At 45.1% G+C, this 26,756-nt stretch overlaps 1 protein-coding gene across 2 annotated transcripts in view; it reads left to right on the top strand.

Moving 5' to 3' along the window:
* Positions 1-16,581: 16,581 nt before the first annotated feature.
* The window catches only part of mtnr1c (melatonin receptor 1C), a 67,790-nt gene continuing 57,615 nt past the window's right edge, over positions 16,582-26,756 (top strand). For both annotated transcript variants that reach the window (XM_084332328.1, XM_084332327.1), the window contains exon 1: positions 16,582-17,144. In XM_084332328.1, the coding sequence (XP_084188454.1) occupies positions 16,934-17,144 (211 nt within the window). In that variant the 5' untranslated portion in view covers positions 16,582-16,933. The remainder of the gene's footprint in view (positions 17,145-26,756) is intronic.

Raw genomic sequence — 26,756 nt, 5'->3', positions numbered from 1 at the left:
AGCGAGTCTGTTTTGAAGCGCCAGACTAATCCTAGTGTCATTTCTTGGGCTTCTCCTGGGATTGTCGCCATCCAGGTCTCGCTGCTGGCAGCCTTGTCTGCGGAGGAGAGGCTGCGCAATACGTGCGGGTCACTGCTGGCCCACTGCCTGAGATCAAAGCCTCCTTTGATTAGGGAGGCGCGTAACTTGACTAGGAGAGCCTCGGCTTCTTCTTGAGTCGAGACGCTTTGTAGACAGTTGTCTACGTAGAAACTGTTCTTCACACTGTGTTGGACCTCTTCATCTGCTGCTGGGTCCTCTGTGACGTGTTTCTGTAGTGCAAATAATACTGGGGGGTCGCTGCTGGCCTGCTGCCGGAGATCAAAGCCGTCTTTGATCAGGGAGGCGCGGAGCAGCGCACGGCGTCGCCAGTCTATTTTCTTCTCGACAGGCTGCAGGAGTGTGGTGTCTCCTTCTGTCGTTCTGGAGTGGAAGCAGCTAGTGGCTGCTGTTCGGTTGAGAGATTTAGCGAGGGGGCCTTGGAGGGTCCACCCTAGGCGGGTCTCGACTGCTGCAGGACAGCCTCGGGGGCCTGTATGGACCCGGTCAATCGGGACTATGAGTTCTGCATGGTCGGAGCCTATCAACAGGGTCGGGGTAGCGCCGTCTATGAGCGGGATCGGTAATTGGCGCAGGTGCACATATTTATCCATCAACTTGGTGACAGGGTAGGTGTACTGCGATAGTCCTATTTCTTGGCTGGTGAAAGCATTTGTGATCTTGTACCGTCGCTCTGGCTGCCCGTTGGCTGCGATAGTGAAGGAGACATTCTCGCCCTTTATCGTCTTTAAATCTCTTCTTATTGTCCGAATCGTCATTTCGTTCTTGCTCCCCCACAGTCCCAGCTGAGTCGCAGCGGAGGCGAGCAGAAGGGTCTTCTCTGACCCGTCATCAAGGACGGCGTAAGTGTCCATGACTTTATCCTGGTAGCTCAATGTCACACGGACTACCTTTAAGAGCACTTGAGCTCCGTTGCTGCTGGCGGGGTCAATGTACATGACACTTGCCTTGGTGCCGCTCCGTGGTGCAGGTATAGGCCGTCTTCCGTTACTATCGTGTAGTATATCTAGATGGGCTCCATCGCACCGGCTGCACCTTTTCTTTAGGCGGCATTCGGCTGCCATGTGGGGCCGCGCACATCGATAACAGCGCCGGTTGGACTTTATCCATTGGCTCACTTCTTCTGCATTCATCTTTGTGAATGAGTCACATTGTGACAGCCAGTGTTCTTTCTCACAGTAGGGACACGCTATCTTCCACTTCTCCTTTCTCGAGGGGGTGCTGTGACTCTTACTGCTCGGTACTGACTCTGATTGGTGCATGACAGTCACCGATCTTCTTCCATCACTTATTCTCCTGGGTCCCTCTCTGGAGCTTGGCGTGCTCCGCCCGAAGGTGTCCAGTCGTAAGCTGCTGACCTCTCTCGCCAGGAAGTCGGCCAGATCAAGGAGGGATGGCTCGGGGCCGTCGGGATCTCGGTAGTCCCTCTGCCGCCGAAAGCGCTCCTGTCTTGCGGGTGGCAGCTTCTCCAAAATCCTGTCAACGTTAGAGTTGGCGTACAGCTCATGCATGCCCTTCTCCCGTTGAGCTCCCAGCATCCCCACCAGGGACTGCACTTTGATTGACAGGTCGTCTAGTGAGCGATTGTCTGTGGCTGGGGGTAGGCGGTCAATATGCCTTATCTCCTGGATTACGTAATCCCATATACGTCCATATCTTTGATCCAGCGCTGCAAGGGCCGCTGTGTATGGGGTCGAGGAGGTAGCATAGGCTAGCGCTATATTGTGCGCTCGCGGTACTTTCAGGTGCTTCAATAATATTGCATACTTGTGGCGTTCATCAGCGACATCCACCATCATTGTCTCTAAGCACATCCGGAGCTCCGTGTACTGTGCTCGACTCTCATAGGCGAAGTCTGGGAATGACGGCGTGGCGTTGTATGACGCCGTGGATGGCTGATACATCGGCGAGCGTTGGGGGAGAGACCTCCTGGGCGAGTCCCCTCTTGCGCCTCGCTGTGGGCTGGTACTGGCAGGGTACCATGGCCCGCTGGTCCAGGTACTGTTCCTCGGGGCTGGTCGTGCGTCGTGCTCACCCGTGAATAGAGTCGGGGGTCTGTAGCGCAGCGCCGCGGGGGTATAGCCTGGACTGTATGGGACCTCCTGGTCCGGTGGAGTACTGTGCTGTCGTCGGGCTTGGTTCTCCTCTTCTCCCTCTTCTTCTTCTATCAAATCTTCCAGATCCTGTAATCGTTTATTTAGCTTCTCCGCAGTGTAGGCCGCTCCTTCCTTGTAGCTGGGTCTCGCTTGGACCGGTATGGGAAGGGGATCTGCGGGGGGTCTAGACTCGGTCTGTTGGTCAAGTTCAGGGTCGCTTGCTCGTTGCGGTGACGCTGCTCTTGACTGTTGTCTCGATGAGTTCCTTGAACCCCTGGTGGAGGGAGAGGGTGTTGCCCTGGGGATCATCAGCCGCTTCCTTAGCTGCGCTATTAACTTGTCGCGCTCGGCTTGTAGTGTGTCGCGCTCGGCTTGGCGCGGGATGAGATCTGTGTTGCGCTCTGCTTCTCTTTGGGCATAGTCAGCAGCGCGCTGGGCTGCGGCGGCGGCGGCGCACTCTGCTTCTCTTTGGGCATAGTCAGCAGCGCGCTGGGCTGCGGCGGCGGCGCACTCTGCTTCTCTTTGGGCATAGTCAGCGACGCGCTGGGCTTCTCTTTGGGCACCGTCAGCGGCGCGCTGGGATGCGGCGGCGGCGCGCTCTGCTGCGGCGGCGGCGCGCTCTGCTGCGGCCCGGTCTCTTATATTAATTTCCGTCTGAAGGCGTCTCATCTCCCGGCGTCTCATCTCCCGGCGTATGCGCTCTTCTTCGCTCCGTCGCTGCGCTTGGAGGCGTTCTCTTTCAATAGTAAAATGTTCGTGCTCGCTAAGCGCCTGTGCTTGGAGACGGTCGCGTTCACCCTGAAGTCGATCGCGTTCGGTAGAGGCTGTCAGGCGGACGAGGAACGCCTGTCGTAGCATCCTCGCCGCTTCTCTGGGGGAAGGCGGTTGTGGAGGTGAGCCGCTCCTGCGTGAGCCGCTCCTGGGGGTACTCGTTGGGGAGTCCTGGAGCTCTAGTTCCTCGGCGCTCTCCTCTTCTTCTTCCGTGCAGAGTTCTCTCTCTGTAGGGTTGTCTTCCTCCCGGGGCGTGTCGGGGACTACTTCTTTAGTAGTGGCGGGGGGTAAAGGCATGTCAATTCCCTCCTGGTCCCCACCGTGGGCTTGGTCAGTTACATTAGGACCTACTAGGGCCTCTGTGGTCGGGGAAACCTGGTCGTTAAGGTCAGACATAATTTTACTTTCTACTTTTACCACGTTTACCGTTTGTCGAAGGCTAGGTAGTTGACTGACAGTGTAAGCCTCTAAGTACTGAGGTGTCTGTCGTCTGCGCCGCGGGCGTTCTAGGTTAGGAGGATCGTTTCGTGGAGTGTTCATCATAGGCCATTTCGATATTAATAACACTATATTAATATTACACTAGTTACCCTCCGGCTCGAAGGACCAATTGTAGCTGAGGGGTACAATTCCCTGACTGTATTGTTAGATATGATATTTAATACCACTACCTCATGTACACAAATGTACCAAATCGAATATTTAATACAGCAAAAGGTGTATACAACATTCACTTAATTACATTTATGATTTGAAATATTGAATATGCACTTTTATGGCAAATGAGTATTCGTAGGTAAATCAACATTGAATGTCCAATCTCTGGTTGCGCAGGGAGTAAGTATACAACCTGGAATATTTAGGAAACGATAGCGATGGTACTTAAATGATTATAGCTGAATACACTAAGGGGGGGGGGGGTCCCGCTGGTTGTAAGACAGTAGGAGGGGGGGGTTAGAGAAGCCGCTGGCGGTATCCCATCTGGCCGACGGTGTCTTGGGAGAATCCAAAGTCTTGGACACAGTGCCCACAGAACCTCGGGCCGCAGACGAATACAGCTGGACCCTCTGTGGAACGGTATCTGCCGGTCCACAACGGAGAGACGTGGTGCGACCTCACGTGTAGAGCGCCGCCTCACCTGGAGTCCTCTCCGGGGGGTAATTCCAACACTCGACAGTGTTGGCCTTTATCCATGGAATAATCAAAGCACACAAAGCATAATCCAAGAGCCGTGGAAGGCTCGCCGTCGTCGGGTAGAGTAATCCAATATACAGGTCCAGTCGCTCTTGACCCGGAGCTCCTCGGATGCAATCACCACTAGGGGTCTGACCAGCCTGGATAAGCGTCCAGATAACGTCAGGAACGATGGGGGTGCTGATAACTGTAGAACTCGAACCGAACGATGCACCATACATAAATAGACTATTATTAGCTTAATAGAATACGTCCAACTCGACGGTATGGTGCCAAACTATGACCATTCAACTATTAATCTACACGATATCTCAATGCCTATTCTGGGCCAAGTAGGCCCTACTACACCGCACGTGCGTCGTGGGGAGGCTTTTGCGTCTGTCACTCTGTTGGAGGGTAAAGAACTGGACTAAAAAGAGTTCTACTTTACGAGCGCCATATATATATGCGCTATGAACAAATAGTACCATTCGTATTTCGCCCGGCATATTACTGCGCGGAACCGGGGGTTGCCTCGACATGTTAGGCGGCACGATTGAACTTGGACCTAGGGGTATGGCAACCTGGCGCCAGGTTCTCGTCCAATGGTAGAATGAAACTATTATGGGCTGTTTAGTAGAAACGGGGATATTCAATGCATATTGTACAAGGAATATACAGGGGATATCAAACGATATACAAATACAATTAAATATATATATATAAATAAATATACATATTCGGTTTAATCTGATCCTTCACAACAGTTTAGCTTAATAAGTATACAAATTGGTGCGGCTGGGTGGCGCAGCGGACAAGGCACTTGTCACCAACGCAAGAGACACTGGTATCGAATCCAGCTGTCAGCGTTGCTTCCGGCTTGGCCGGCCGTCATACTGGCTCAATTGGCAGAGTCAGCGGGAGGGAAGCCGGTGGATGGGTCTGGGTTGTTGTGGACAGCGACTCCTACAGTTCGGTCGGGGTGCCTGCACAGCGAGGGAAGGATCTAAAAGAGGTAGTGTGACCTTCCACACGTTACACTCTCTCAGTGAGAGTCCGCGCTGCCAGGTGAAAAGAAGTGGTGGGCTGGGTACACATGTGTCGGAGGAAGCATGTGATAGTCTCCGCCCTCCCAGACCGACGGTAGGGGGTAGAGTGCGCAACGACCAGGAAGGGGATTTGGAATTGGCATAACGACTAACATTGGGAGGGGAGAAAAACAGAAAAAGATGGAGGAAAAAAGTTTTAAAAAATAAATAAAATAAAAAACATATGTATAATTGGGTGTCATCAGCGTAAAAATTTAAGTTAATGCCAAATTTGCGTATGATATTGCAGAGGGGTAGCATGTAAATCGAAAATAGCAAAGGGCCCAGAACAGATCCTTGTGGGACACCGCATTGCACTGGGAGGGTCTCAGATGTTAAATCATTATAGACCACGCAGTGTGTTCTATCAATTAAATACGATTTAAACCAAGCGAGTGTGCAACCCTGAATGCCAACATGATTCTCGAGCCGACATGATTGACAGTGTCAAAGGATGCACTGAGATCAAGCAATAAGAGCACAGAAGTTAGGTTTGAGTCGAGAGAGAGCAGTAAGTAATTTGTGACTTTGGTAAGCGGAGTTTCGGTGGAGTGTCTTATGAGATCAATTTTCTTGGTAAAGAATTTAATGAATTTGTTAGCCGAGAACACATGGTTCAGCGCAGTTGGTTGTTTCTGAGTAAGTTTAGCAACATTTTCAAAACTGAAACTTTGAGTTGTTTTTGTTTTCGTTAATGAACCTGGAAAAATATGAGGTTTTGGCAAGTGAGAGTGCCTTTTTGTAATTATGTAAACTATCTTTCCAGGCAAGGCAATACACTTCGAGTTTGGTCGAATGCCATTTATGTTCAAGTTTGCAACATGCCTTTTTAAAGGTGCATGTTTCCTCCGTAAACCAGGGAGTTTGTTTTTGCGGAGCACGTTTAATTTTAGGCTTAAAGGCCTAAATGGTCTTTTCCAGTGGTTTGCATTGTTTTCTAGCAATGTGGGGCTGTACCAACACTGACTAGATGTGAAATTCTCATTCAGTCCCATTCCTCCAGTTCAGATGAGACAAGATCCTCCCCCACTAAACCAAGCCATTCAGAATTGACTCACTATCCTACGTAATAATGCGCTGATCTGCCACCGCCCGCCAACAATCAACTGTGATACGTTTATTAAGTTACCAATACATTTTCCCGTGGGATTATGCCCCCCCCCCCCCTACCCCCCCCCCCCCCCCCCCCCCCCCCCCAGTCACTCAAAGCGTATTGCGAGTATGGGCGGAGCCCAGCCAAAAACAGCTTCGAATCTGGAAGGGCAGAAAGTGGTGCACCAAAGTACTTGATTAAAAATACAAAACAATGAATTTAATTGAAAAAACCCTTACAGATGTGTTCCATAGATTCACAGGAATAGTGTAAAATTGCCCAAATAGTGAATGAAATAGCAAAATAGTTCCCCTTTAAAGGGGAGCGATAATGTCGAGCGTGCTACGAAGGGCGGCGTTAAGTTTATCTGTGAAGAGATCAAGGGGGCCTACAGGACTGTAAACTGTCCTGTAGGCATGTCAGTAGAATGACTGTCCTGTAGGCGTGTCAGTACACTGACTGTCCTGTAGGTGTGTCAGTACACTGACTGTCCTGTAGGCGTGTCAGTACACTGACTGTCCTGTAGGCGTGTCAGTGTCAGTACACTGACTGTCCTGTAGGCATGTCAGTACACTGACTGTCCTGTAGGCGTGTCAACAGGGAACAAAATAAACGTTTTCGCTTACCAGCCAAGGCAGATCTTTTACCAGCCAAAAATTCAAAAACGCATTTTTGTGTCACATATATATAAAATAATTTCAGTACATTTCAAGTAGATAAGGTATTACGTTGAAGAATACACACTTGAATAAGAGGCCAGAGTAACATTTTCACACTTTTAGCGCCAGCCGTATTACATTTACATTTAGTCATTTAGCTGACGCTTTTATCCAAAGCGACTTACAAGTTCTGTACGACAAGTTATCAGGAAGGGTACAACTCTATCAGCTAAGTAACAATGTCATCAACGTGTTGCGTGTTACAGTGTAGGTTAGTTTATTAGGACAAGTAAGGTTAGTTAGGGTTAGATTTTTTATTTATTTTTTTATTATTTCAGATAATGGTTGAAGAAGTGCGTCTTTAGTCGACGGTGAAAGATTGGACGTGATTCGGCTGTCCTAACTGGGGTGGGTAGTTCATTCCACCATTGTGGGGCAAGTACTGAGAATAGGCGACTTCTCTTTGATGACCCTCCCGGAGCTTGGATAGGAGTAGGTCTGAGGCGGCCAGAAGATGCAAAGCGTAGGGGTCTTGAGGGTGTGTAGTTAGAGACCATTGACCGGAGGTAGGCGGGAGCGGTTCCCTTTGCCGCACGGTATGCTAGGTTGAGGGCCTTGAAGCGGATTCGTGCAGCAATGGGGAGCCAGTGCAGGTCCCTAAGAAGTGGGGTGACATGGGCCGACTTTGGTAGGTTTGAGATCAGGCGAGCCGCTGTGTTCTGAACGAGTTGAAGAGGCTTGGTGGCAGTGGCCGGGAGGCCAGCGAGCAGTGTGTTGCAGTAGTCGAGGCGGGAGATGACTGTTGATTGGACGAGGAGTTGGGTGGCTTCTTTTGTCAGGAAGGGGCGGATCCTTCTGACGTTGCTCAGGAGGAATCTGCAGGTTCTGGTTGTCGCTGCGATGTGAGCAGAGAAGTTCAACTGGTCGTCGAGGACAACACCAAGGTTCTTGGCGGTCAGGGACGCGGTCACAGCTGCATTCTCGACTGTGATGGAAAGGTCGGTCAGGGGGGAGGATTTGGCCGGCAGGTGGAGCAGTTCTGTTTTGCTTAGGTTCAGTTTGAGGTGGTTGGTCGTCATCCAGGCGGAGATGTCGAACAGACAGGCCGAGATCTGCTCAGAGACGTGGATATCTGAGGGAGGGAAGGAGAGGAAAAGTTGAGTATCATCGACATAGCAATGATACAAGAAGCCATGAGAGGTGATAATGTTACCCAGTGATTTAGTGTATAGGGAGAAGAGAAGGGGTCCTAGGACCGAGCCCTGGGGGACACCTGTCCGCAGGGGGCGGGTGGCCGACAGGGTCCCTCTCCATGACACTTGGTAGGAGCGGTCATTGAGGTATGATGTCAGCCATGTCAGCGCAGAGCGAACCACTCCCATTCCTGCGAGGGCCGCGAGGAGGATCTGATGGTTGACTGTGTCGAAGGCTGCAGATAGATCTAGGAGAATCAGGACAGAGGAGAGGCCCTTCGCTTTTGCTAAGTGAAGTGCCTCTGTGACCACAATGAGGGCCGTTTCTGTGGAGTGGCCAGTCCGGAAGCCAGACTGATTAGGGTCTAGGACAGGGGTCAGCAACCCTTTTGACATGAAGTGCCAGTTTGAAATATAGTTGTAACTAGTGTGCCTTATCAACAATATTCCATGCATCGTAATTTTTTTTCTCATATTCAGGTATTTTTAATGATAATTTTTACATTATTACATCATTATTGTTATTGTTATTATTAACAATATTATTATGATGGTTGTATCAACCCTAAATCTGAGTTGGGGCGGGGGTGCAATGCAGACAAACAGTTTTGCTTTACTGAGCTCTGTTATCTGGGGGCTGTAGCATCTTTTAATCCAGCTGTTTGCTGTTCTCTGATATTTTCTGACATTTCGTTGATGCGTCGCTCAACACTTCAAGCTGACATGAGGATATCTTTTATCCTTGATTTGATTGTCTCTTTGTTTGGCAAGCCTTCAAACAAAACATCTGAGCTACAGAGAAAAGCCTCCTTGATATACTCGCCATCAGTGAATGGCTTTCCACATTTCGCAATGCAATGAGCAATGCGATAGCTTGCTTCAGTTGCGTGGTTTTTAGCAGTCGTGAACACTTTGAGGGTGCTGGCTTGCTTTCCATACCTGGCCACGGCACGTTTAATCGATTTTGCCTTATCCGCCTGATCTTTGAAACTTTTATGATGCTTCGTCTCAAAATGGCGTTTCACACCTGACGTTCTGCAAACTACATTTTCGAAACATAAAGTACACACAGCACGGTCCTTCTGACACACAAACCCGTAGTCGTCTGTCCACGAGGGCTGGAATGCCCGCATTTCCTTTGCTTTAACTTTCTTAGCGGGGTTGCCATCATGAAAGACGGCACATACAGAATGCAACCGCAGCACTGTGTGATTACCTGGGAACTGCGCACGGGCGCGGGAGGCCAGCTGACTGCTGACAGCTGAGCACCATGGGAACAGCTGTATAGCTGTCATAGGGGTGTGCAAAACAGTCGACTTACAAAAAAGAACCTGTGGGAGGATTTCAACAAGATAAATGCGACAACAGTGCAAAATATTTCACTATAATATTTCAAAGCGAAGAAAAAAAGAATAAATTTTTTCTTTTTATACTACGCCCTGTGCCAATGAAAATGCCCCCGCATGCCTATGCGGGCACCCGTGCCTAGGGTTGCCTACCCCTGGTCTAGGAGGTCATTCTGTAAGAGATAAGCAGTAAGTTGGTTGGATACAGCACGTTCAAGTGTTTTAGAAAGGAAGGAGAGAAGAGAGACAGGACGATAGTTGCCTATGACGGTGGGGTTCAGGTTTGGTTTTTTTATAAGCGGTGTCACTCTGGCTTGTTTTAGGGAGGTGGGGACCACCCCAGAGTTGAGTGAGGAGTTGATGGTTGCAGTTAGGAATGGGAGGATGTCCGGTGCTATGGTCTGGAGGAGTGGGCAGGGTAGCTGGTCCAGCTGGCATGTAGTCGGACGGTTCGACGTTACCAGTGTCAGGGTCTCGGCTTCTGTAATGGGAGAGAAAGATGACAGAGTGAAGGATGAGGTTCTCGATTCAGTATTTGGAATGGGTGGGGGTTGGGAGAAGGAGCTGCGGATGTTCTCCACTTTTTCCTCAAAGAAGATCGCGAAGTCTTCGGCAGAGAAAAATGAGGGAGGAGGGGGTGGGGGGGGGGGGGAGTGAGGAGGGAGGACATGGTAGCATGCAGTTTGCGAAGATTCTTGGCAGAGGCCTCGACCCTATGGTGAAAGAAAGAAGCTTTGGCATTAGTAATGGTTTTGGAGAATGTTAACAAGAGGTTGTGATATGCGTCGATGTCAGCAGTGATGCGTGACTTTCTATACTTCCTCTCAGCCGCTCTCAGGACCTGCCTTTGTTCTCTCACTGCATCCGTCAGCCATGGACTGGGTGGGGAACGGTGGGCAGGTTTCTCAACGAGGGGACAGAGCTTGTCGAAGGAGGTTGCAAGGGCTGAGAGGAGGGTGGAGGTTGCCATAGTGTGGGGAGAGCAGAGAAGGTGTCACTCAAAGGTAGAGCGGTATTAGTTATCCTTGTACTCAATGGGCCACCGCTGTAATAGCTAGGGATTTTCACTGTGCGTTGCGATGTTTGCAGGGCTATATCCATATTCTACCGTTGTCTGTCCGTGGTCTTGTCAACTGGTCGGTCAACGCGGTTTCATTGCTGGGTTAAGTACTTCTATTCTATTCACATAATATGCTTACTTCATATACAGATACAGCACTCAAAACTCAAACCTCTCATGCCTCTCTACCACTCTCTACCACTCCTCTATTGTTCTTGACCGGGCCAGATTTCACACCTCCACTTCCTCCCACAGGCTGGGCAGATTTCCATCTTAAATTTTTATTCGTCCCAAATGTCCCAGCCCCATCAGATTTCTTAGCTTTTTTCACTGTTTACTTATCATGCATTGCAACACTAATATATGGTCAGTACCCCAAGTCAGACTGCCCATATACAAATTATTTTGGGGGTCTGAGGGCAGTAGCCCCCGACCCCCTCCCTGGGGAAGCACTTAAGTTAACTACCCTCCCTTTGTTCCCCCAGCCAACACCCCCGGAAAATTAACACCTGAGTAGACTTAAGTGGCACACAAGCAGCAACAAGCAGCAGACAAGCAGCAGAATTGGTTTGATTTTTGAGCGCTGCGTCTGTATCTACTCTATTCACATATATGCTTACCACTTGTATCTATTGCTATGTCCGCCCACTACAATCACGTGAGCTGTCTAACGCCTGTTCCGTCTCCCTGTGAGTTGCTGTCCTGGAGTGCTGACCGGAGTGTCGGACGTCCCGTGATGAAGGCCGGGAGGATGCGACCCTCTCTGCATGCCCTCCTGTCTCCCTGTCTCCGGCGGTCTCGTAGTGGTGACCGGAGTGCTGGACGTCCCGCGATGATGTCAGGGAGGTTGCGACCCTCTCTGCGCCGCCCCCTATCTCCCTGTCTCCGGCTGTCTCGGAGCAATGACCGGAGTGTTGAATGTCCCGTGATTAAGACGGGGAGGACGCGACCCTCTTTGCGCCGCCCCTGTGCCTCAAATAGATTCGCTATCAGCTCTATCTTTAATCTTTCAAAATGTTCAGTTGCTATCGCTATCAGCTCTATCTTTAATCTTTCAAAATGTTCAGTTGCTATTGCATGCACTCATCTGTGTTTCACTACACACTTGAGTGCATGCTTACCAACTGTTAGTCTGCAACACTACTATCACCGACATCTAAGAAGGGAGATCCCCCCTTGAATGGCCCTTCTAAGGTTTCTCTCCTCCACACTGCCTGTGGAGCATTTTTCCCTATTGTTAGGTTTTAGTGAGTTTTTCCTTACCTTCGCGTGGGGTATGTCTGGGAGTGCTTGCATTCTTTCATTTATTTGCATTTATTTTAAATTTGTTGGACCTTATGGTGTTCTTGTTCTGTTCTTGACGTATTGTTATGTTTCTTCTTGACTTGTTTAAAGAAGACGTGTACGGCCCATGGGGACATTAACGTGTGTTGTCGGGCCTTACAAATAAATTTGATTTGATTTGATTTGATATTATAGCTATGGAGACAATATGGCTCATTTGACATTAACTATCCCTCATTTAACATGTGAAAAAGAATTCATTTTTTCATGTATATGTTCGCTTGTTATACCGTGGTGAATATTGTTTAGTTTCAGAGTGATCCTGGCTAATTCCTGGTAATTGAGCGAGTGTTATGGAGCGATATGTGAATTTAGCTAAAACGCTACTGTTTCCAAATCAAAGGTATATAATAGGTATTATGTTTCATCATGAATGCATGAAAGGGGGGGGGGGGGGGTCGTTTTTTGATGATTTGATCGCCAGCAACGGCATTTGTTTAAAAGAATAAAAGAAAAAACGATGAAAACCCGAGAAATCTCGGGTTTTGGCGCTCAACCACTGCCGCAGAAAGTGTTAAGCAAATAATTTTTATATATTGATTGATGATTGATTAATCAATACATGTCAAGTCAATCTTAAGCTTAAATTGTAACCTAATGTTAAACATCATCAGACTCCTCACTCTACCCTCTTTGCAGGATTTAACAGAACATAATAAAATGTGAAGGTTTTGTAAACCTAACTTAAACCTCCTCAATCATGTCCTCATCAGAGTCCACAATATCATTGATTTACTACCGATGACCGATGTGGTGTTATGTTAATGTGTGCACGTTATTTGACAGAGTGTACAGGCCACCGTACTCGGGGTCAATGGGCAGGTACGGGAGGGGCGAGAGAGATACACCTGTGTGATGTTGCTACGGAGTTAAGCTAATAAAGGATACTCACAACCACAGCAGAGGACTCACGTATTTGTAGTAACACGACAATGAACGTGTTGTTTCTGTTTTTGTTTTTGACATACTTGCAGCACACGGAACAAGTTAACAACTCAGCACTACAGCCTCAGCATCATACTGTAGCCTAGCCAGTCTCTTGAAACACCACTATCTTCGAGCCACCCGAACAACTGCCTCTTTGAACTGCTGCGGTCAGGCAAGCGATACCGGAGTCTTAAGGCGAGCACAGAAAGACTCAGAAGAAGCTTCTATCCCCAGGCCATCAGGCTGCTAAACGAACAATAAACACTATGCAACAACCATCAAATGCACACAGCACACACACCCACACGCACACACTCACTCAAACAAACAACACACTGCAGCACCCACTCTCCACACTTTAGATCACACAAACACACTTTACACTTTATATTTATTGATAAAGGATTTGCACTACAAAGTCATACACCTACTGTGAATTGTACCTAAATTGCACCTCGTCCCATTTCTGCCTTGCACTATATAGTATTGTATATTAGTACACTGCACAGTATTGTATATTGTATGGTAACTACGTCTATTCTGCATCGAACATTGTACATATGTCTAAACTGAACACTGTGACCTCATTTTTTACTTCTAATTTTACTATGTTATTTTATTTCATACTTATCTTGTCTTGCACAGTCTCTGGAGCGTAACAGTAAGAAGCATTTTGTATAAAAGTATTCTGTACTTCTGTATGACAAATATTAAAGAAACTTGAAACTTGAAACTTCCACTCCTCTCGAAACTTTCTTTTGTTAGGTGGTCCTGCTCATCCTTTTTGTCTGAGAAAGCCGCGGTGGGTTATCTTTTTAGCGGCCGGCTTACTCCTTCCATATGGTTCCACATATTTGTAAGTTTAACCCATTTAACATTATGAAGCTAATGTTAGCTAATCGGTATAGCAGGCGGGCGTAACGTTACAGTGCAAGCAAGCGCTGCAGAAGAAGAGCGGCAGATGTGACGTCGGTAAACAAGGTTGAGATTGACGCGCGAGGAGAGATTGGGGGCTGCAAAAAAGGCGACTGTCGTAAGACAAAAACACACCGCAGTTTGAATTATTTTACATGACTATTTTGTTACCCGCCACGTGGCAGACAGACCTCTCATTGTCACTCGCCAAACCTAAAATCTGCCCGCCATTGGCGCTTGACGGGTGCTTATTTTGTTCCCTGCGTGTCAGTACACTGACTGTCCTGTAGGCGTGTCAGTACACTGACTGTCCTGTAGGTGTGTCAGTACACTGACTGTACTGTCCCCTCTTTTCTACATCCTGTACACAGACAATCCCCCTCCCCCCCCCCCCCAGTAGGGACCCATAGTAGCTCCCTGGCTACATTTGCAGATAAGATGACACAGCCTTGTAGCCAAGCTGATAAGAGAGACACAGGCAAATGATCAAACTCAGTTGCACTGTCCAAGGGAACTGAGTTCATTTTAAAATCCTACGAACTCAGTTCCCTTGGACAGTGCAACTGTGTTTGATCATTTGCCTGTTTGATAACTTGCCTGAAATTGGAGCTTGATGTAAATGTTTTATCTGTATTTTATTGTGATGTTCTTTTTTATGTTGAAACTTTCTGCTGCCTTGCTTGGCCAGATCGCTCTTGAAAAAGAGATTTTAATCTCAATGATGCTTATCTGGTTAAATAAAGGATTTGATTGATTGATTGAGAGACAATATGTGAACGATTCTGCCAAATCCTGTAGTTATCTGCAATGCTATTGGTGAGTCTCTGACAGTCTCATTTATTGGTGCAAACTGTCCCTTCACCTGGACACCATCAAAACAAAGGCATGTTGCTGTTTTTCGGTGGAACAGTTACACAGTTACTAAGTGTGTCTGACTCTTACCACCTAACCTGCACAGAGTACAATGTACTGTATGGCATATATCATGCCAGTTAGGGTACCTTGTGTATACTGCACCTGCACTGTTTACTTTACTTTACTTTATATTACTAATATATTCGTATCTATTCAGATTCTAATTCTTTATTGCCCATATTTATTGTAATGTATAATAACTTATAGAGCATACAGGCCCTCATCTACACCTTTGATTACACTATTTACTTTCTTATATTCAGAGTCAATTATATTGTTTACACAATTATAAAAATAAAAAAAATTGCATATTCAGATCTAACTTTATTGCAGGCCTATATTTATGTCTTTCTACTATCACCTACTTGTACCCATGTCATGTTGTTATGATGCCCACATATCCCAAAGGGGATCAATAAAGGAATATGCTCTTTATCTTATCTTACCTTATCTTACCCCACCCTCCTTGACTGGTGGAGAGGAGGTTGAAGCTGTGGGGAAGACAAAATATAGTCATCATTGACAGGACCAATGTTCTGAAGCCATCGTTGTAGAAAAGATAGCAGTGCATGTGCTTTCTCAGGGAATTTAACTTAAAAAAATATATATATATATATTTGTTGTTGTTGTTAAATTCCCTGAGAAAGCACATGCACACTCTATCATGGCTTTATCTTACAAGATATTTATTGAGAATGCTGTGGTACTGCCTGGTCTGCTGGGTCATACAGACTGAGAAACATCGTTTATACTTCCCACCCTCTCTCACCCATGAGTTTGAGTTTCTGCCCTCCAAGCAAACTCATTCATGAGCCATCAGCTGAACTGTGTGGAACACAGCCCTTTATCTACCTGAAATGTGCTGTACATACAATGACAATGCACGTTATGCTTAATCATTCTGTAAATTAATGTAATGTAAATGTAAGTTTTACATTAGTTTGATCAAGATCAAGGCCCTTATAGGCTACATTAACAACTGATTCAACTTGTTGGTATGAGCACATTGGAATACCTATACTTACCCTACTAAAAGTAAAAATAGGCATAATAATAATAATAATAATAATAATAATAATAATAATAATAATAATAATAATAATAATAATAATAATAATAATAATAATAATAATAATAATAATAATAATAATAATAATAATAATAATAATAATAATAATAATAATAATAATAATAATAATAATAATAATAATAATAATAATAATAATAATAATAATAATAATAATAATAATAATAATAATAATAATAATAATAATAATAATACAAATACGAATATGAATAATAATCATATTAGCCTATTTCCACTCCGAAGTATAAATACATATATTTAGCTATAATTAGGCTACCTTTTCTGTGACATATTCATTTGTTTAAAAGCCAGATTGATTTTTATAGGCCTGTATGTTGGATATGCAACGGTCACTTTCCGACGCAGGAAGGCGCCATTTCCCTACTCATTGAAAAGAGAGTGTCTCCGCTAAATTAGGGTATTAAGGATGTCCATGACACCACGAAAAACAAGAACAGTTGACAGTGAATGGCAGATCTTGCCAAATAAAGTAATTTGTTTATCTGCCAGTAAGAAAACAGTAGAATGTCATGCCAACATCCAGCTCAGAGAGACGGGACTCTCATGTTTCAGATAGCCTATAGGTCGATGAGAGGGGGGGGGTGTAGTTGTTTGTAGGACCTATGCTATATTTAGATGGGAAATACTGATCTAAAGTCGACTCTAAATTCAACCCATGTGCTCTAATCCGTCGACATGCCGGCGGGATGAAATGACAAATGTAGTTCTTCTCGAATAGCTAACTCATGAATGCATCTAAAACCAGCAGTCTTCATCATAGCCTTGAGAGTGGCTCCACAACACGCGCATCTTGCTTTCCATTACGCACAGCCAGGGGAACAACATAGCGCGCCCATGGCCGGTGGACAGCTCCTGCGCACGGACTAGCTCCAGCTGGTCGGCCCGTTTTATGGTTTCATTCAGATATGACGGACCGGATCGAAATAATGTCTCTGCCATTTCCCCCCCCATCCTAAAATTGTATTAATTAAAAATCCCAGTGTAAGGTATGTTATTATCCCCGCGGATTCGGTGACCACCACCCGCCTTCTCATATAATAGGGAAGGAAGATGGTATTTGCCACGTTAAAAGTTAAAGACTTATTCGAGAAGTTTTCGAATTAACCTATATGGACTTTCGCAATGGTGATTGCATTCTGACTGGACATGGATTTGGAGGCAAACGCGAGTGGTGTGAATGGTTGGTCCCAGAATGCGAGCGACCACCACCACCACCACCGCGGCGCACAGGACCCCCCTGCAGCCGGAGCGTCCACAGCGCTGGCCAGCGTGCTGATCTTCACTATCGTGGTCGACATCCTGGGCAACGTGCTCGTCATTCTGTCCGTGTTCAGGAACAAAAAGCTCAGGAATGCAGGTGAGAATAGATCAAACTAAAAGCCTCGTGTTTGAGTCTGTCTGTCTGCTCTCGAAGTCTCGAACTGATTTCGGACAAAAGTTTAAGGCTTCGAAGATGGTAACTTTTGATGTGATTGTGATTTTTAACAACGAAAGTATAGGGTAACTTATCGTCGTTATAACAAAACATTAGGCTACAGTTGATAGAATACAACAATAAGCAGGATATTACAGTAATTTATCATATTTTTTTTTATCCCGTGTGTGTGTGTGTGTGTGTGTGTGTGTGTGTGACTGTGTCAGCTGTGTGTTGTTGTGTCTCAGACTGTCAGACACAGTGTCTGTACGTGCAATAAAGTCCTCAATACATCCTATACAGTCTTGCTCATTCTGCTTTAGTGCAGTATAGTACAAGAAGGGAAGGCAGTTGTGGACGTGCAGCGATTGACCTCGCAGTGTGTCTGTGTACAGTATATGTGAGTCAGGCAGGCAGTGTGGGGGTCAGGCAGCCTATGTGAGCTTGTTAGGCTGCTATCTTCAAATGAGGGACCAGACCCAGACTAGTGATTGAGCTTCCTCTGCCTGACTGCCTGCCCGCCTGCCTCCCTCCCTGCCTGCCTGCCCGCCTGCCTCCCTCCCTGCCTGCCTGCCCGCCTGACTGCCTGCCCGCCTGCCTCCCTCCCTCCCTGCCTGCCCGCCTGCCTCCCTGCCTGCCTGCCCGCCTGCCTGCCTCCCTCCCTGCCTGCCTGCCTGCCTGCCTGCCTGCCTGCCTGCCTGCCTGCCTGCCTGCCTGCCTCCCTCCCTGCCTGCCTGCCTGCCTGCCTGCCTGCCTGCCTGCCTGCCTCCCTCCCTCCCTCCCCGCATGCCTGCCTCCCTCCCTGCCTCCCTGCCTGCCCGCCTGCCTCCCTCCCTCCCTCCCTGCCTGCCTGCCTCCCTGCCTGCCTGCCTGCCTGCCTGCCTGCCTGTCTGCCTGCCTGCCCGCCCGCCCGCCTCCCTGCCTGCCTGCCTGCCTGCCTGCCTGCCTGCCTGCCTGCCTGCCTGCCTGCCTCCCTGCCTGCCTGCCTGCCTGCCTGCCTGCCTGCCTGCCTGCCCGCCCGCCCGCCCGCCCGCCCGCCCGCCCGCCCGCCTGCCTCCCTCCCTGCCTGCCCGCCTGCCTGCCTGCCTGCCTTCATATCTCTTCATAAATAATAACAGCCTCTCTACCTTCATCTGGCTTTATCCTTGGTTCTCCAACCCAGATAAATCACTGCCCCTATGCAGGCTCTCATCTGCAGTGTCCCCTGGACACCCGAGGTGAGGGATACTTTAGTTTGGCCTTTCTGAAACTGTGTGTGTGACACACACTTTTGTATAATTACAGACTTAGTAAATTCCCTTCAGTGAAGCCAATGGCCTCGATGAGCTGTAGTCCTATCCTCGTCATAAACATAAATAAGCTATACACTTCAACTGTAACCAAAAAAAGGGCTTTTTCCTGGACCGGATGAAGGACACTCTTGTATAACTCCCTTTTTCCCCTCCTTGATGTCTTGAGTTTTATGTTTAATATTAATGTTTACCCCCTACACTCCAAAACATTTGTTATGGTTACTCCTCTTGGATTGTTATTCTTTCTGAACTTGTCACCAGAGCATATTTTTCACATGCTTCCCTTGAGGCTTCTCTGTACATCCCTGAAATATGAGTTGCATATGTGTGATCTCACTAATAGCAGGTCAAACCTGTCATGGTTCATTATGTGGTAACTTGACACCTTCAGCTTCAGCATGTATACACAGAAAGTTGAGTAGGTATTGACACGTCTTGGAAAAATAATAAGCTATGTCAATTAGAATTCCTGGTAGATACGAATGGGTGCTTGTTGTCAATTAGCATTATTATACATCCTTGCATCCTAGGGTAAATGTGGATGCTGCTAAGCCTTCAGAAAGAAAATAAATAACGCACATCCTCCGTTCCTTGGTGCTGAGCCAAACTGTAGAAACAGTAGTACATAGAACAAAGCGGGGCTCACAACTCATTTTTGATTCTCCAAGGTGTTTTAATGGACAAATAATAGCAGCAGATACAACATTTCGACCCTCTGGTCTTTTTCAAGTATACAACTTGGTGGAAAAAAACAATATTTATACAAATTGTTATTCAATATAGAAAATGTTTAAGGGTTTAAAATACACCGGGAGGGGATATTTGTTGTTGTTGTTGTTGTTGTTGTTGTTGTTGTTGTTGTTGTTGTTGTTGTTGTTGTTGTTGTTGTTGTTGTTGTTGTTGTTGTTGTTGTTGTTGTTGTTGATGATGATGATGATGATGATGATGATGATGATGATGATAATAATATAATAATAATAATTAGGGCTACCCCCTCTAAATTGATTAATCTGTTGGTTTGGTCTGTTATTTCCTGAGAAATGATAAACACATCTGGTAAACACTACTGTACATTTAACACTTTGAGAGCCACGCCGTGTTTTCCTTTTTACCCCCTTGCTGCCACCATCCACGCCAATGTTAACGTTAATATCGCCTAATCTATGTTTAAAATTATGATTGGTTTTTTATCGCTTCATTTCCGTTTGATAGCATTTTGAAAATCACCCGTTTTCGCGGAAAAAACCACACATGTCTATGATAATCGCCTTTTACTGGAATATTCCAGAACGTTGTCATTTGTCGGCCTATTTATGAATCGTTTTCAAATAAACGCTAGATCATCGATAGTATATGTGTGCAGTGTGCTCACGCACGCTCATGCCGCGCGCTGATAATCGCTGGTCTTATTTCCTCATGGCTTTTACAGTCAAAACACCCATATCACATATCACATAAAAGCTTATATCTCTGTGAAAACGAGTCTGATTATCCTAACACTGATAACATAGATTCCTTACCTGACATCAGATGGTATCCAAATGGTATATTCCAATTCCTGATCACCATTCGAAAAAATCGATAAGTGTATTGAACTATTGATCCAACGTGTATACAGTAGAACACATGATCCGCGTGGCTCAGAGGCTCCAGAATGAACTCTGGTAGACCCCGGCTGCATCAGTGAGAAGTAAAATGTGGAGTCAGAAATCCGTTCTCCCATTCACTTTCATTGAGTCCATTCCAAAAGGGTGATTTACCATCTGGGAGACGATAGGGGGCGCTTTTTTCAGATCTGAGCGGCGGCGGTCCCTGGATCTCCAACGGTAGGCTCGCGTGATGCAATATGATTTCAGATCGCTAATAAAAAAACAAAAAAAAACGAGAATACTCGGGGCGTGGCATTCAACGGTCGGGGCGTAAACCCGAGAATAGCCGTGAGTGGCATACAAAGTGTTAACACTATGCCGTCCGAGAACGAGTATATACGTGTTTCGAAAAAGAGCGTTGTGGACCAGAGCCACGAGTATATACGTGACGAGTTGTTATTGTTTTATTCCATATTTATAACGCTTCTTAGGTACCCGATCCACTACCAGCATCTTTTCACATATTTGATTTTCGAAACATGCAGTACCGGCCATACCCGCTTAGGGGCGCCATCGCTCCACTGCAGTATCATTATGTGAATTTAAAAAAAAAATAAAAAAGTACAGTTCTGTGGGCGGATCATAGTTCCTTGATCCCAGCCGAACATCCTCCATCTTGGATCAGCTTGGCGAGCGGTTTTTTCAGCGTGGAATAATGGGATTTATGATTAGCCAATGTGCATATCGATCTACCAGAATCCGATGACTGGTGAGGAAATGCTGCCGGCGATCACATGGCCTGACGGTAGGATAATATTACCCCAAATTACAGCTGGATTGGACATTGTTTTATAACGGAACGTGATCGGTCAATGAAAATGCTATATTGAACGCACACTGTATTGCGGATCAATAATAGTAATCGGCGTTCCCCGCCGCCCCCATTTCATCCATAGATGCTCGGTAATAGTCTGGATGCTACGCAGTTTGTTTTATTTCATTCGTATATATACAGCAGAAATGGCGTTTGATATAACGGCGCCAACGTTTAGCCTATTATCTAGCTTCCTGCAGAAAAGCCTAGACGAAAAGTGTGTTATACCTTATATTCACGACGCTATAAAATGACAACCAACCGATGGATCTTTATTTTCTTTAAGCCATTATGAAGGCACGGTTTATGCACTCAAGTGACAATGAGAATGGACAGATAGCAATACTATAAATGATATATAAAGCTCTTAGAAAGTACATCGGTTTGTTTACTTTCTGCTGTCCTCTGAGGCCTAAATCGCCGGGCCGCGCCGGTCGTCATAGTGTTAACACTTTGAGTGCCACGCCGGGTTTTCCTTTTTACCCCCTTGATGCCACCATCCACTTCAATGTTAACGTTAATATCGCCTAATCTATGTTTTAGATTATGGCTATGTGTCTAATCTGCCCATCGCATTATCAAAGACTATTTTCCAGTCAGTGCTGTCAAGGCAGATTGGTTTTTTATCGCGTCATTTCCATTTCAGAGCATTTAGAAAAGCACCCGTTTTGAGATAAATGAAAATGAAAATCGTCTTTTACTGGAATATTCCACAACGTTGATATTCGTCGGCCTTTTTATGAATCGTTTTCAAATAAACGCTAGATGATCAATATTATACGTGCACGCAAGCACATTCGGGCCGTGCACGGATAATCGCCGCGTTGATTTCCTCTCGGACTTTTACAGTGAAACCGAAAGAGCCCATTTCACAAAACAGCTTATAACCTCATCAAAATTAGTCTGATTATCCTAACACTGATAACATAGAGTCCTTACCTGACATTAGATGGTATCCAACTGGTATATTCCAATTCCTGATCACCATTCGAAAAAATCGATAAGTGTATAGATCCAACGCGATACAGTAGAACTCCATGATCAGCGGGGCTTAGAGGCTCCAGAATGAACTGTGGTAACCCCGGCTGGATCAGTGGACTGGAAAATGTGGAGTACCGGATTTTTTCCCCCATCCATTTTCATTGAGTCCATTCCAAAATCCCTTATGTCATCTGGGAGACGATAGGGGGCGCTTTTTTCCACATATGATCTCCGGCGGTGCTCATGTATACTCGGGTAGGCTCGTGTGATGCAATATGATTTCAGATTGCTAAAAAAAAAAAAAAAAAAATCAGAGAAATCTCGTGAGTGGCTTTCAACCACATAAAAATAAACCCGAGATATCTCGTGTGTGGCAGTTAAAGTGTTAATGAGGTCCTTCTGCATGATAGGAAACATCATTTTACCGATTTGTTGATTAAATCAACCAATCAATTTGTTGACAAAGTCCATGACTATTAGTCACCTAAGAATTTCTTGTCAAAGATAGCCCTAATAATAATAATAATAACAACAACAACAACAACAACAACAACAACAACAACAACAACAACAACAACAACAACAACAACAACAACAACAATCATAATAATACAATTATTATAATTTAAATTGTTCAGATAATATAATGACCTCTTCCCTTTCTAACTCATTGGATGAGCACTAAGAGTTATCTTTATATATATTTTCCTGCACTAATTAGACCATGAGGTGAAAGAGGGAATTAATCAATCAAAGTATTTGTTGTATCCCAAATGACCGATCCTATGGGATTATAAGGTACTATCTCTGTCTTGTTGTATAGCATAATTAATCACATTATGAGCTAGAAATTGTACAAACCTTCAGTACTAGGTATCTGCTGCCATATATTTGCTTACGTTCAAATGAAAATATAATGACAGTTTAGACTAACGAAGGAATGTCACAAATGCAGTCTCAGCAATATATTGACATGAGACACAAGCTGCAGCCTGGTGAATTCAGAGAGCACATCATAACTAATTGCGTACAACAGAAAACACAATATTAATTACGTTTCCCCCCGATTCCAAAGTGTATAAATACAGTCTCCTCATTTAAACACCTGTTTCCTAAAACAGCCATTACAGTTAATTTGAGCCACATCATTCGTTTGCTTGGTTTTCTGAACCTTTAACTTGTAGATCATTATGGAAATAAAGAACGATTGTGTTTTCAGAAAACACTGCAGTCGGCAGAGGTAGAGCTTCTAATGTGTTCTTGTTACGATTAGTCATACTTAAATGTGGACAGAGATGAACCCAGGCGCAGACCAGCAGAGGAGAGACGAAGACAACAGTTGAATCTTGAAAAAGTGAGCACGGCTCCTTTAACACATTGAGTGCCACGGACACGTTTTGTCGTTAGTTCATGCCGACCGTTGAGTGCCCCCGACGCTATATAGCGTTTGTTTGGCCTTTTTTTTTTATTGGCGATTTGAATGAATATTTCATCAATCGAGCCTCGGGTTAGTGCTGCAGAGTCTCACTGAGCTCAATTGGGAAGATACCACCCCCTATCGTCTCTCCCTGTGGTACTGCACTCCATTACTTTACACTGATGCAGGGGGGGGGTGGCCAGTTTCCTCATTTTACTTTTCCGTCAAGGCCAACTGAAGGATCGATTGTGCTAGCCGGCCCGGAAAACGTGTGGATTACGTATTTACAGTACCCAACACTGTAATCAATAAGCGTGATCGATATTTGGAATGGCGATCAGGAATTGGCATAATATTTTTGGATAACATCTGATCTCAGGTAAGGAATTTATTTTACCAGTCTTAGGATAATCAGAGCTGTTTTCACCTATATCTCAGCATTTGCCCTATGCATGTGTGTGTGTGGCTGTGATCGCTGATGAGGAAATGAGAGAATCGATTTTTCAGCCCGCCTCTATAGCGTGCATAAGTACACATATACATATATAATCTAGCGTTTATTTGAAAACGATTCATAAATAGGCAGAACAATTACGTTTTTGTGTATGCTAGAATATTCCAGTCTTTTATCACGGAACCTATATATTTTCCTGAAAAACAAGGGCTTTTCAAAATGCTATAAAACGAAAATGAACCGATTAAAAAACAATCCGTTTCGACAATGTTGACTGCAAACAAGTCATTGATAAACGACGGGCAGATTAGACACATAGCCATAATTTAAGACAGAGATTATGCGATTACAATGCTATCATTGAAGTGGGTGGTGGCATTCAACCATGCTTTACCATGTTAATAGCTGGCACTCAAACTGTTAATGTTTTTCAGAGTGGCTCAACAAACAAAGAGAAGGGGCAAGACTAAAAACAAACTAATTGCCCTGCAAAACAAAAACACTATAAAAGTAAACTCTCCTCCAACAACAGGAGCGATAGAAACTCCGACAAGACAGTGTGTGTTCAGTGAACGGCTAACGGCAATGAGCACAAAGACAGGAACCGGGTAACAACGTGTAATGATGCGACAGGGAAGACAGGAACTCACAGGCATATATACAGACACTGATTAACACAGGCGGGTAATTGGGTGATTGGACTCAGCTGGGGAGACAGAGTGACACAGAACATTACAAGATTGAAATATATAAACACAAAATAACAACACTAACCAGAACACAAAACCAACACAGATAGGAGAGACATTAGACCAGGGAGTGTAACACAGACAAGACAGACATCAAATGAACAGAACACAAATTGATAATAATAATAACATGACATAACATGGTGATCAGGTAACAAAGCTGCACCACCTGAAATAGTCCACAGGATGGCGCAGTAACCTGGGGAGCGTTACATGTTCTGCTCTTTAACTCATTGACCGCCACGTTGGGAACGGGATATGATATGTGCTGCCACGCATTAAACCTATGGAGTTGCTCACCTTGTTTGCAGGGCTATAACTATATATATATTATAGCTATGGATGCAATAATATGGCCCATTTGGCATTGAGTATCTATCGTTCAAGATGTGAAAAAGAAAGAATTTTTAATCCATACATTCCCATTTTATACTGTGGTGAATATAAGTATGGTTTTAGAGCGGTTTAGGGTAATTCCTGGGAGGTAATAGGCTGCAACCCATATTATACTTAATCCATTGGCATTTCGTCCCTATACACGCTACAATTAAAAATCCAAATGCATATGATGGTATATTATGTTCCATCATGAACGCATGAAAGGGGAGGGGGCTCGTTTCTGATAAATTTATTGTCAATAACGGCATTTGTTAGTACAACAGCATACGCTGATCAGGGCGATGGCTATGAAAACAAGGCACAATCAGGCTGAAATTGACGTTAAATTGCTCTTACCTGTGGCCGGTGAGATTCCAAAAAGAATATTCCAATTATTTGATTGCCATCTGTTAGATCGTATGTCCATTTGGCCCACGACATAACCCACCACAGCATAATGAATCGGGGGTCCCGAAAACTATTCAATGTGATCAGGTAAAGCTCTCGGTCCAGGCTACTAGAAAACTCAGCCCAGAGGAATTTCAATGACACACAGCCCCATACACAGAGTCTCAAAGGGAGTGCAACATCGGCCGCATACCACCAGGCGGCGGTATTGGACTTTTGCAATCTCAGACTCATTCCCTATGGTTACACAGGCTCCCTGGGTGGCTAACGATTGTAAATAGCGAATAAAATAAACAACGATCAAATAACCTATATATACGTGGTTGGCGTTCAACGATTGGCGGACAAACACGTATTAAATCGTTGTTGGCGGCCATTGAGTTAATATTGTACAGCGTTGGCCTTTGAGAGCTCATAGAGCAGTGGCACCTAAAATACAAAAGGATGCCTATTTGTGACACCCCAATATAATTAAGCATAGACAGAATGGTGAACTTTTACAACAACAAATGATTTTATTGTTCATTTTCAGGCTATTTGACTTGATTATTTGCATATCTTTTCACAGCCCTTGAAAATCATATTTGGGGGTCTTGAGAAGCAGATTGAGAACTGCTGTTGTAGAGTATGCCCTTTAAATTGTAACCTATAACAGCTGCATGCTGGACATAAAGGGGTTTGGTTTGAACAAAGAACTGGAAAAAACTAGCTGATGCTAATGAGGTCCTTTGGAGAATTGGGGAGTGGGTTAAGTCATTAAACATTAGGAATAATCAGCTTTTAACTACTATTTAATAGTATATAATGTGACCAATGTTGTTGTTGCATGACAAAGCAGCCAAACTAGTTTGTCAGAGCATTGGGAGCCCCTAAATGTTTAGAATACCTGAGATAGTCAGAGCTGACTGGATCCATGCACAAAAGGGCAAGTACAAGTGGCTCTTTGAGAAGTCTGATCCACTCCTCTCCACTGGCAGACTGCAGAGGCTCTACATTACACTGATAACAAGCCTCCAGTCTCATCAGGTCGACTGAGAAACCTGGCCACAGTGGAGATCTTACTTGTGTCGTTAAGTCAAGTGAAGTGTTCATAGTTCAAGTGTCATAGCAGCAAGGGGGGGGGGGGGGGGGGGGGGGGGGGGGGTACAGGCAGGAATAAGATAATAATATAAATAGTAATAATAATAGCAGAGTAGAACATAATAATAATAATAATAATAATAATAATAATAATAATAATAATAATAATAATAATAATAATAATAATAATAATAGTGGAATAATAATAATACATCAAATTTGTATAGCGCTTTTCCTAATGTTCAAAGACACTTTACAGAACAAAACAAATAATACAGTTTTAGTAGAGAAAAAAATAAAATAAAAAATAAAAACAATATAAAAAGGTGAGAG

This window comes from Notolepis coatsorum (assembly GCF_963971535.1).
Source record: "Notolepis coatsorum genome assembly, chromosome: 16".
Lineage (NCBI taxonomy): Eukaryota > Metazoa > Chordata > Actinopteri > Aulopiformes > Paralepididae > Notolepis > Notolepis coatsorum.
The sequence above is the reverse complement of the archived record's forward strand: the minus strand, read 5'-3'. Positions and strand labels throughout refer to the sequence as shown.